The sequence below is a fragment of the Maniola jurtina genome, chromosome 19 (assembly GCF_905333055.1).
Source record: "Maniola jurtina chromosome 19, ilManJurt1.1, whole genome shotgun sequence".
NCBI lineage: Eukaryota > Metazoa > Arthropoda > Insecta > Lepidoptera > Nymphalidae > Maniola > Maniola jurtina.
Window position 1 is genome coordinate 7,995,495 of NC_060047.1, and position 13,418 is coordinate 8,008,912.

General features: G+C 35.4%; 2 protein-coding genes across 2 annotated transcripts in view; both read right to left on the reverse strand.

Moving 5' to 3' along the window:
- The window catches only part of LOC123874889 (venom carboxylesterase-6), a 36,076-nt gene extending 22,905 nt beyond the window's left edge, over window positions 1–13,171 (reverse strand). Inside the window, exons 1-2 of the mRNA XM_045920447.1 lie at window positions 12,961–13,171; window positions 8,771–9,074 (exon numbers count right to left, since the gene is read on the reverse strand). Coding sequence (XP_045776403.1) covers window positions 8,771–8,896 — 126 coding nt within the window. The 5' untranslated portion in view covers window positions 8,897–9,074; window positions 12,961–13,171. The remainder of the gene's footprint in view (window positions 1–8,770; window positions 9,075–12,960) is intronic.
- LOC123874899 (NTF2-related export protein) overlaps window positions 1–13,418 on the reverse strand; it is a 19,541-nt gene continuing 6,123 nt past the window's right edge. Inside the window, exon 2 of the mRNA XM_045920458.1 lies at window positions 1–17. The gene's annotated coding sequence lies outside the window, so the exon portion shown is untranslated. The remainder of the gene's footprint in view (window positions 18–13,418) is intronic.

Below are 13,418 nucleotides of genomic sequence, written 5' to 3' on the forward strand. Positions count from 1 at the left end.
AGCTGTCGATTTATTCTATGAAACAGTATATGGATTTATACGTAAATATATTCCATCTAAAATTATAAAGGCTAAGAGCTTCCCAGTTTGGTTTAATTCACCCTTAATTCATATATTTAAAGATAAAAAAAGGGCTTGGATAAAATGGAAAAAATATAATAATACGTCAGACTATGAGGTGTTCTGTAGACTCAGGCATCGTTTTAAAAAAGAATCGAAACGTCGTTACAGTGAATATATGAACATAGTAGAAGATAATATAAAAGTAAATGCACGCTATTTTTGGACATACTTTTCTAATATAAAAAACAATTCCCGTATACCTTACAATGTATTTTACAAAAACAATATAGCTAACACCCCGATCGATGCATGTAATTTATTTTCTGACTTTTTTAACTCGGTTTTTGTACCATCTACTCTTACTAATGACTTTGACATAGATAATATTGACTGCACTGGTAAGGATGAAATAGTGTGTGACATTATCAGTCAAACTGTTATCACGACTGAAAATGTAATTAAAGCTCTAAAAAAGTTGGATGTAACGAAGGGATCTGGGTTGGATGATATACCTCCAATTTTCTTCAAAGCCACTGCTACTACCATTTACAAACCACTGCACATTTTATACAGTATGTGTCTTAAACAAGGCATATTTCCGACGAAATGGAAAATGGCTCGCATAGTGCCTGTACATAAAGGGGGATCCAAAAAGAACGTAGAAAATTACCGACCGATATCTATTTTGCCTGTACTTTCTAAGGTTTTTGAGCGGCTTGTACACGACTCCATTTATCCACTGCTACATAAGATTATAATACCACAACAACATGGATTTGTGCAGAAACGCTCAACAGTAACTAATCTTCTTGTTTTTTCTTCCCAGTTATTTGAAGATTTAGATAACAACAGACAAACAGACTGCATTTATACGGACTTTCAAAAAGCTTTTGACAGGGTAGATCATAAACGCTTATTAGAAAAATTAGCTTATAACGGTATACGTGGTGATCTTTGGCGATGGTTTAAATCATACATATCAGGTCGTACTCAAAGAGTTATTATCAGTGGTCATGAATCTAAATTGGTTATGATTACTTCTGGAGTTCCTCAAGGATCAATTCTTGGACCTCTTTTATTTATTTTATTCATAAACGATATTCATGAATGCTTTAAGCATAGTAATTTCCTACTATATGCAGATGATCTTAAAATATTTAAAACAATTGAACTGCGAGATAATCATGACCATCTTCAAGCTGATTTAAATAGATTTACTATATATTGTTCACAAAATAAACTTAATCTAAGCTTAAATAAATGTAAGCATATTACTTTTACAAAAAAGAAATCCGCTAGCTACTATACATATTCGCTCTGTGGAGAGGCTCTAGAGAAGGTTAGTGATATTAAAGATCTAGGAATAACATTGGATAGTAAGTTACATTTAGACACGCATGTACAAAATATTGTGAATAAAGCATATAAAATGTATGGATTTATAATGCGGACCGGTACTAATTTCAAGAGAGTTGCTACCTATCTACATTTGTATAAATCGCTTGTTCGCGCTCAACTGGAATATGCTGTTTGTATTTGGAATCCCTATTACGATAAATATGTTAAGAGATTAGAAACTATACAAAAAAAATTTTTACGGAGGATGCACTATAAATGCACAAGAGGATACCTTCCCTATGACCAACTTCTTTTAAAATATAATATACTAGACTTACAGTCGAGGCGCAAACAACTTGAAGCTATGCTCTTATTTGATCTGTGTCATAACAAATACGATTGTATTCCCTTAACTCGTAAACTCTGCTATAAAGTACCAGTTAGAAGTCATGTACGTAGTAATCAGACGCATAAACTTTTTGCTATTATAAAATGTCGTACAAATTCTGGCAAACGCTCACCACTATGGAGAATGACACAGTCATATAATGCATGCTTTGGTAATATTGATATCTTTTCGACTCGCGTGGGCTCTTTCAAGAAGCTGGTCATAGATTCTCTTAAAAATAATAATACTATATTAAACTAAGGCTGTAGGATAATTAGAATATAGACGATAAATTAACTAATATATTTTTAATTACAACACTAATATTAATTTATAGATGTAACTATGTAGTAAAGTATAATTAATAATATGTGGTTGACGTAGTGGGTAGCACATATAATATTACTATATCTATATTATTACTGTTTTTTACCGCTTGTGTGCTACCGTTTGTTAATCCAAAAAATAAATAAAAAAAAAAAAAAAAAAAAAAAAAAAAAAAAAAAAAAAATCATTGCATAGCAAGTGAAGAAACTAAAAATTATAACACCTTGGATAAACATCTCGGACTTGAAAGTGGATGTCATTTTCATAATAATCATGATCATCATCATCATCATTATGAACCCGTGGATGTCCACTGTTGGACATGGGCCTTCCCTAAAGAGCGCCAGCCGCTTTATATCATCAGTCCATCGTGCTGGAGGACGTCCTACACTACGCTTGCTTATACGCGGTCTCCTCTCATCCTATTTTCATAATAATTAGTACTTTCCCCTAAAAACCTTTAAATTGATATCAATAAAGTTTTTTTTCCATCTTATCTTCTAATACTTATGCATTTTACAAGTTTGGTTTTTGATCTTTGAGCTACCGGGATAGAGCACTCAGATTAATTAATTTTTATTTTCAAATTATAAGTCCTGGTCTATAATGACCTAATATTAGCTTCACTACACTGCAATGTACTGTTTACTGCATTCTTTTTAAAATAATTACTTTTTTAATGTAATAAATGCACAGTATAAACTTATCTTAAAATCTAGAAAAATCCTAAATAAAAATACTTTATAACATAGTACTGAATTTACTACTCTATGGCATTCTGTACAATTACAGTATGACAAAATGCTTATGAAACCCGAAACAGGTCCTGCCGCGCTGAGGCGACGGGTATGACTGACAAGATAACGTAATTACGGCCCATAAGACTCAACAATAGGGTCGAAAATTCTTTGTACTCGCTCTGTACGCGATTTGAAGAGAATAAGCGAGGAAGCGTGAAATCGAATAATTTAGAATATAATTTGAAATATAGCACTTACTGTGAAATGATCGGACCGATTTATTAATTTGATTGTTTTACACCTATGGTGAAAGTTACGTCTTTAAGAGCTTTGTCATTAAAGAGAAAAACCCAAAAGTCTAAGGTTTTAGACCAAACTTCTGATTTTTTTTCTATCGAGGAAAGTTTGTCCAATCATGTTTTTATCAGACCAAATCCAAGGGGATATAATGAAAAATATTATATATTAATTTCAAATTTTTCGATCCATGCGTTCCTAACTTATTTCCATTTTAGTAAACTTTAGTATCGACGAAAACGGAGACCGCCGCGTTAATACCCTCCAACGCCGGGTAACGCTTTTATGACGCTCGTGTGAATTAGGGCTTAGTGTTTTGGGCGCAATAAAATATTACATAAGTAGGTAAGTAGGCATACGAATGTAAAAAAGCCTGTAGGTATTTCACGCGACAAGACATTAAAATTGTTATTTCTTTGTAAGTTAAACGATTAACACTTTAAAATAAAATCAATTTAAAATCGTAATGAATATTGGTGCAATCCATCAATCAGCTACATTTCAAAGGTGGGTGATTACCACTTGCTATCGTATAAGTATAGGGTTTTAAATTTAAATGCTGACCGAAAGGCGTGATTTTTTTGTAAATAACCACATAATTATCAAGTAAATTATTTGACCTTTTCAAAACAACGTGTTCTCAAAATAATACCTACATCTTGTTACTTACATCAGTAACTACCTACTACCAGCTGCCTAGAGTACATTTATGGTCTCCGTAAGAATTGATTGTTATACCCATTGATTTTGAAAGAGCCAAGGTTTTGTTTATTTTAGGGTTATACCAATAGATTAACTACTATCACATAAAAAGAGTTATTACTTATTACCCATTATATTATAGGCGCTAAAATTAAATTTAGGATGCATAATGAGTGCGACGAAAGCTTTCTCGTTTTGAAATGCCCTTCCTCGGCAAGAAACTCGGCGGTTGCTCTATTCAAATATTCAATTTACAATTTTATGCTATGTATAAGTAATTGCAGTCCTATAACCTAATAGGTACATGAGATAGATAAACGTACGTATTTTTATCTAGTATTCATATCGTAAATAAAACCCAAGCTCAGAATACAAAATAATACAGGTAGGTTGCTTTTGCTACGAGTAAGTAGATTGCTTTTGGTTTCAAGTTAGGTACAGGTAGGTACATTATACATTTCTTCAAGAAAATTATAAGACTTCGGTCTCTTAAGCAAGAAATCTAGTTAGGTATTTGGCTAATTGCAGATAATTGCATAGAGCATATCGCACAAGTCACAAAATAGTGAGGTAAATCGTAGTGAACGGTGGCCCTCAGCCCAAATATCGCAACACTTAATAGGTATACCTAACTTTTAAATAATAATAATAAGAAATATGTACCGTAACATTTAATTTACAAACTACAACTTTAATAGGTAAATACATGTCATTCTTGCAAGACACATAATTACCTACTATTGACTACCTACCTACCATATTTTTCAATAAAGGTCTGTACAATCAGGTGATAAGAATTCTGCCCTGCCTACTGGTGGTGGCTATATTTTCAATACTATATTACTCGTAAAAGGATAACCTATCACGGGCAGTGTGTCCAAGTCAAGTTCTAATACGAACAAATCTAATTAGAAACGCGGGCGACATCTTTACAGTGTGTATTTACACGAACCATTTGCAATTTCGCATATCTGTTAAGACCCCTTTGAACGCTTAGAATCCTAAATTTCATGAAAAATCTTGTATAGGTACGTAAACATAACCTCTACGTCTAAAAACCAGAGATTATATATACGTACCTACCTTTACCTACCCTTTTCCGTTTTTACTTTTGAGGTACCTACGGAACCCTAAAAGTTAAAATGTGTTCGCACTTGGCCGGTTTCTTAAGTCCAACTACGACGACGTTGTATACCCGTTCTTTAAGTAATAAGGAGCATACGGTGAAAAAATCCTACCAAGTCTCGATAACTGGTAGCACAAAGTTGTAGGTAATATGTAAACAGTACGGCACTGTGTCAAAAGAATAAATTAGTATCATTTATTTACAAGTCGTTATGTAACGACATACGACTTCCAATATTAGAATCACTTATCTACTATGTACCTAAGTTGTATTTTACTATTTTGTATTGGTATGATACTGGTAAGTATGTAGGTAAGTATGTGGTATGGTATGCGGCCTGTGGTATGGTTCAGCGGGCGATGCAGAGAACTGTGCGTGGAGCTTCTCTACGTTGGTCACGTAGAGAAGCTCCACTCCAAATCAGAAATTAGGAGATCCGTAGGAGAACTAACGTAACCGATATAGCTTCAATGGGTTGCGAAGCTGAAGTGACAACGGATAGGACGTGTACTTCAAAAAGCGGATATTAGACGTTGGGTTCACAAGGGGCTAGCCTGGCGACTCGCACCAAAAAGCACAGCGTTGGGAGACTCCCCACTAGGTGGTCAATCTACAGAGTGGCGCAAGACTGTGGAGTGTGGACAACTTGTTTGCAACGTGTGCGCAACTTTTTTTTCGGGTAACCCACATACATTAAAAAAACGGGCCGAATTGAGAACCACCTTCTTTTTTGGAAATAATATTAATTTGGATATTAATATTAATATGGATTAAATGTTCATTTAATTGATGGGATACTAACTAGATTGCTGTAATTTGGAATTGATTTTTATTAAACTAAAAACTGTTTTTTTTTAAATCCCAATGAGATATATTTAGTTAGGTACCTAAGTAAGTAGTGATGCAAATATCGATTGTTGATATTGCACTTGGAATCTGAACAACACCTTTGCATCACGCATCAAATGCCACGTACATCTACCTGCCTGCTAGCAATTGCTTAAAACCGTTATGGACAATACATGACGGGATTACCATTTACTACGTACATAGTACCTACGTAAAAGTCAGAACATAATAAAATAGTGCTAAACGAATCGGCATACAAAATCGAAAATCATGTAAATTAAGAAGGTCGACTGATCTGTTGAAATAAGATCAATTATTTTACTATTCAACTTAATATAAATGTTTCTCTATAGTCTGTGCAAAATGAAATTCCCACGCGCCATTTTAACTCTATAGAACTAACTACATTAACTTTTGTGCTTATCTATACCTACTAATAAATAAAATAATATTGAAGTATCTGTCTGTAATTTCGAAATAACTACCTCATATTAAGCTCATATGGTTATTTGAACGATACCAACACTGAATCACACGTTTTTAAAATTTTTGTCTGTCTGTCTCTATGGATTTAGAAACTGTCGGTTATAAATTGATTGATATTGAAGGTGTCTGTACCAAGTAAAGACTTTGTCATTGACCTCGAGGACCCAACTCCTCAACCCTGATGCTGTATGGAATTGCATCCTAAATCCTGGGGATCCCTCGGGATTTTTAAAGGATAATCCGTTTAAATGTTTTTACGTGGTACAGAAACACGTTGCATCCCGGAGACGGGCTATTACGGATACGCTACTTTTGTCCTGGGAAATCAAAAGTTCCCACGGGATTTCAGACCCTAAATCCACGCGTGCGAAGCTGCGGGCATCAGCTAGTACATAATATATTCGGTAATAAATTAAATTATTTTTTACTTTTTATGTTTGTTGACCTAGAATCATGAAACTACTTTTTATTCCAGAAAATAAACCAGTTCCTACGGGATTTTTAAAAACCTAAATCCACGCGAACGAAGTCGCGGGCATCAGCTATTACCTAATAAATAATAGTAGATACCTACCTACCTAAGTAGTTCGTTATTATCTAATAGAATAATAAAATTATACCAAGAGAAGGAAGAATAGACATAATGTGTTGACTGTTAATAAATTTTTAACACCTAGTAAATTAATCAGGATGCTAATTGCTTAGTTCAATTGTTACACAAATCATGTCTGCGTGAAGTGGTAGTAGGTAGGTACCTATTGTAAATGAATTCCCACGTTAAATTCTTAGCTCATTCTTAAAAAATAACAGCGAAAGTGAGTCAGTGCAACTTCTGACACGTGGTGCGGACACAATCAAGAGTGGTGATATCATTGATATCATTTTAACTTGTCAGAGTTTAGTAGTCCGAATGATAAAGCCTTACAGGATCACTTGTGCGTCTTGTGTATGTCCCTCTCTTGCAACCGGTTGACTTTCTTTGACCCAAACACGGCTCGTTTAACGTAGGAATATTTAAATGAATTTTAAAAATTACCACTTTTGGAAAAAAAAATTGAAAAGTGACGACATACCAAATGATTAATTGAGGATTGGTGGTGAGGGTCTCAAATATTTTTTTTTCAATTATTCAAAATTATGAGCCTAAATTAAAAAATCTACATAAAATAATTCTTTACTCACAAATTACAGAAAACCTATAAAAAGTGTACCTACCGTCACATAACAACATGGAAAAATCTCTCAAAATTTTGCGTACTTACAATGTTACCTACATAATTATTATCGTACATGGAAACCTCTTAGCTGGCGAGTTTAACTCGCATAATATATTGTGTGTTTTTTTTTAAATATTATAAAAATTGTTGATGAACTGTGAATTTAGAAACAATACGATTTCAAAAAGCCTCAGTACAAACAAACGTTTAAAGTTACATAATAATTTGCGTTATGTGATTCACGCAAACGGACACACGTTGCCAAATATCTTTGAGATCGGGGTTTAGGACATTGCTGCAAATTGCTCAACTTTATGTGCTTCTAGATCAAATTACCAAGCCGTACTTGGTTACAACTAGGAAACACGTTTATCCCTTTTTAGGGTTCCGTATTTCCAGAAAAAAAAATTCATAGTACATACTTCGTTGTCTGTCTGTCTGTCAAGACTCGACACTCCTCAAGGGAATCAAAACTTATAGGGTAGGAACCTACTTCCCGTTGACCTAGAATCAATGGATGTAGCAATGTCTAGCACAATAAGGGTACAATCATAAAACCATGAAATTGTGCTTACATCACAAAAAAATTGTTTCAGTGTTATTTATTTTACGTAATGGCACGAAACCCTTTACTTCATATCTCAAGCCGTTTCTAAATCCACGCAGATGACAGATCTTCACCAAATTTATATAGGACCACCTGCTCAGTATACCCTTTCAAACAAAAAAAAAAATTCCAAATCGGTCCAGGGGTCTTTGAGTAATCGGGGAGCATACATAAAAAAATAAAAATAAAAAATAACAAAAAGATTTTGACGAATTGAGAACCTCTTCCTATTTTTGAAGTCGGTTAAAAAGACTTAATAGCGCGAGGGCCCCACGGAACAAGGGTCTCGACACCGAATGGCACAAAATCATATTCGAAGCCTAGACCCCTGTATTTGTTAGTATAAAAATTAAAACCCCTTAATAATATTATTTAAATACTAGCTGATACCCGCGACTTCGTTCGCGTGGATGTAGGTTTTTTAAAATTCCCGTGGGAACTCTTTGATTTTCCGGGATAAAAAGTAGCCTATGTGCTAATCCAGGGTATAATCTATCTCCATTCTAAATTTCAGCCTAATCCGTTCAGTAGTTTTTGCGTGAAGGAGTAACAAACATACACACACACACACACACACACACACACACACATACAAACTTTCTCCTTTAAAATATTAGTGTGATGACTTACTTTCATGGAGTTAAGACTGCTTGCTGCATTGGCAACAACATCACCGAGTGCTGCAGGCGGCAACGCGTCGCACGGCAGGAGAGCGGCTACGCACAAAAACACCACGCACAACCACCGCACACGCATGTTCACTTGTCCTCAATTAAAAGTGTAATTCACAGGATATTTTTGTTTTAAATATTCACTCGCAAAGATGATAACGATATTAATCGTATACAAAACATGGTTATTTTTGACTTTTTAACTATTATTGAATTTGTAATTAATTAACTTTGAGGTTTAATTTAGTTTATTATTTCAGGATCTGAAACAAAAGAAAAATATTTTCATACTTATAATGTAAACAGTGAACCAGTGGGTGGTTCCTATACTATCTACGAGTATTTAAGTCATGCTAAAAAGATTCAGTTATGACCTACATAAGTAGATATGTTTTATTATATAAATTGTACTAGCTAAGTAAGTTACTTAGTATGTCTTTCAAAGTTGCATTATAGTATTAAACATTATAGTGATCGTAGAGTGACGTGTACGTGTATATTTTAATAGTTTTCTTCACACAATTTCACGATGTTGTTAAGTAATGTATACTATGATATTATTTACTTCACCTACTATCAAATTCTAGCTACTTAAGTATATAAAATTAAAGCTAAGCACATTACTTTGTTAGAAGTTCAAGTTGAATCGGTAATTTAAAACAGTACTGCCTGCCCTCAGCCTTCGACAAAAAGTTAGTAGTAATTCGCAATCGCCATTGAAAAGACATCAACGCTCACGGTCTACGAGTATAGCGAATTTACTTACCATTACGTAATCATACTCAAATAACTGTTTGGACTGTTTATTTAAATAACATCTCACTTGTGTTGTAAGCAAGTGTAAATTAAAAAATTATAACGCTCCCGACAAGTGAAGGTTACAGTAACTAGAAAAGAGCTGATAACTTTTAAACGGCTGAACCGATTTTCTTGGATTATAGCTAAGAACACTCTCGATCAAGCCACCTTTCACACAAAAAAAAAACTAAATTAAAATCGGTTAATTAGTTTAGGAGCTACGATGCCACAGACAGATACACAGATACACACGTCAAACTTATAAAACCCCTCTTCTTGGGTCGGGGGTTAATTAAGTATTTTTAAATACTATCATCATCATCATCCACATCAGCCCCTTTCCGACTTACTACTGATATAGGTTTCCTCTCAGAATGAGAAGGTTTTGGCCTAGTCCAACACGCTGGCCAAGTGGCAGACTTCACACGCCATTGAGAATATTATGGAGACTCTCAGGCATGCAGGTTTTCTCCTTTATAAAGTAAATGATATTAATTGCTTAAAACGACTGACTTCGAAAAGTTAGAGGTGCGTGCCCGGGATCGAACCTCCGGTCCTCGAATAGGAGACCGACATTTGAACCACTAGGCTATCACTGCTTAGGTACAATAATTATCATAATAACTACTTACAATAACTATTAAATTTTAGTAAACCTATATAAAGTAGGGTCAAATTTTGAGACAAGACTTTCAATTTGTCAATAAGAACTTTTTTATTGCGAAAGGAAAACTAGCTGCGATATGAAATCGATATCTACCATGCGGTGCAGAATCAGCTAGCTAAATAGCTTGCATCTGAGAATTTAGTTGAGGTAAAAGTGGACAGCGTCACGATTTGGATGTTCAAACAAACCCGAGAAGAGTTTCCCGGAAAATCTCAGACTTTATTTTTAACCCCCGACCCAAAAAGAGGTGTGTTATAAGTTTGACGTGTGTATCTGTGTATCTGTGCATCTGTGTATCTGTGCATCTGTATATAGCTGTCTGTGGCATCGTAGCTCCTAAACTAATGAACCGATTTTAGTTTAGTTTTTTTTGTTTGAAAGGTGGCTTGATCGAGAGTGTTCTTAGCTATAATCCAAGAAAATCGGTTTAGCCGTATGAATGTTATCAGCTCTTTTCTAGTTACTGTAACCATCACTTGTCGGGGGTGTTATAAATTTTTAATTTACACTTGTTCCTTTAGGCTTTAGGTAGTACTGTAATAGTTAGGTAGTAGTAGTTAGGTAGTAAGTGTTCTAATTTATAGACTGAGCCTGGGAGTTTTTGCTAGAAAAGAATGCGTTGGTAAGTTAAGTAATGTAGAGCAGAAAATATACACAACGTGTGATATTATTTATAATTTTACTAGCTTAGGCCCGCGACTTCGTCTGCGTGGACTTCACAAACAGAACTCTATTTTCACCCGAATCCAAACTCAAACAGCCCGATCCATAGAAATCATAATAACAAAGATTTTTATGACCCGATCTGTCCAGTAGTTAGAGCTAGATCAGTCCGTCAGTCAGCGATCTTTTCCTCTTATATATTTACTTAGATTTGATATTAGTTATTCGATTATTTGATATTAAAACTGTTAGTTAAGTAAGAGTATTGAAGTAGGAAGGCTTTACTTTCATGCTTAATCTTGCAGCTAAGTAAGACCTAGTGTAGCTGTAGTGTGTACCGATTGCGTAAGATTTGAAAGGTAGAGCGGATTTACTTCCGTGAGTCATTTATTCCAAGAGGAATGATCAGTGGAACTGTGGAACATGTCGGAATTAGTATTACACGTCTACACATCTATACGGATCAAATATTGATTTTTGTAAGCAGGTTTTCTCTATGACTCCCGTTAGTAAAGGATTTTCAGAATTTCCACCGAGTGAAGCCGGGGAGGGTTTAAGCTAGTAGGTAGTAAGTTATTTATTATGATCCTATTATAGTCTAGTAGTTTAAGGTTTTCCAAAATCCCTTCAAACCCTTTCGACTCACGTCATTTTATAGTATCTAAACTGCAAGCTCCGCCACTCTACGTCCCTGATCGGATTTTGTGTCTTGACTTCAGGATACGAATATTTCGATATTTACCTACTTATAAAAAAAAAACGGTACAAAGGCATGTCTTTAAAAAATAAAGTATTTATCATTAATATTGGCTAGTGAAAAAATACTCTATTTATTCATATTTTTAACTAAATTATTAATTCGTAGACTAGGTAATCGTCGCGAAAAACCAGAAACCTCTACCTAATATCTTACGGTATGCTGACTGCGAAGATATGTGTACCTATGCTATGGACTGAAACCCGAAGTACCTACTCCTTACTATGTAATAAAAAGCTATCATTTCTGTTAGTTAATATCACTTGGTAATTTTTATAATATTAATAAATTGGTAAGTACCTAATTATAATATCGTTGATTTTATTATGTAAACATTATTTTTATCTACAGGTAGTAGATTGCCGGACACAGCCTCGTTGTTTTAGTATGATCGAACTTTTGACGGATGACTTGTAGACTGTCAGCATCCGGTCGAGCCAAAAAGCCCGGATCCGCCCTCCCACTGCTAAGCATGCAGAAAAAGCCAGCCACCATGCAAGCCCCAAGTAACACCACGCAAAACCACACAAATCCACCAGAACACACTCGACGCACGTTTCGCTCCGACACCGGAGCAACCTCAGGAGATGTAGACCCACATGGTGTTGCGTGGTGGTACTTAGGGCTTGCTTGGTGGCTTGCTTTTCCTTCATGCTTAGCAGTGGGAGGGCGGGTGGTGCATGTCGCATGCTGCATGTTGTACCATAGAGTTGCCTTTTTTGCAAATTATAGCAAATTAAGCTTTTGATTCTTTGTATATCATGGACTTCCGCAAAGTAACGCCTGCTTCTAACCAATATTCAACTGTTAAGTTTTTCTGTCAAGAAATTCTAGGTAGGTACTTATGCGGTTGTTTCATCCCCGTGCCTCGGAGAGCACGTAAAGCCGTCTCCTGATCTCTCTCCGGCTGTGTCCGATTGCCGTCCCATCGGACTATAAGAGCAAGGAAATAAGAGTGTACCTACCGTGTTTGTGCGATATTAGGTATACACGTCTCATGCAGATGGCTATAATCTCTGAGGACTCATCTTCTTGTCTGCTTGACTGTACTCAAGCACTTTTAGTTAATCTGGGATAAGTGTATGACTGTGGTATGGCTACTTAAATATTAGCAAGTTACCGTATTGCCAATATAATATCTACACGTGCCAACTACTTACGGCGTCGTCAAAGTAAAGAAAGTAAAGAAACGGAAGAATTTAGGTTGGTAACCAATTACATAATTTTAATACTAAGTAAGTGTAAAATATAAATGAGCACGCACTTGGTCTTATATTCCACGGTTCACCACCAAAAAGTTTTGATAAGTTGAGTTTGTTTCAAGATTTTCAAAGAACTGTTGATAAAACCTTCACTTGCACCTTCTATCGAGATTGTTTGTATGAAAATAATGTAAGCGACAAGCCCGCGCGTCTTGTAGCAAGCTCTTTACTGACGCGGACATGGCCAGGCTCAATGCAGTTACTTAACCACCACCCACTCTAACCAGATTGTTATTTAACCATCTAAGCGTCGAAAAAATCTCAAAATCGGTCAAGTGCGAATCAGACTCGCACATGCAGGGTTCCGTATCTCCCATCATATTTTTATTATTATTATTTAATGCTATAGCGGCATTAGAAATACACATTCTGCGAAAACTTCACCTCTCTGCCTATTACGGCTCTCGAGATACATCCCACTGACAGACAGACGGACGGACGGCCGGACAGCCAGCGGAGG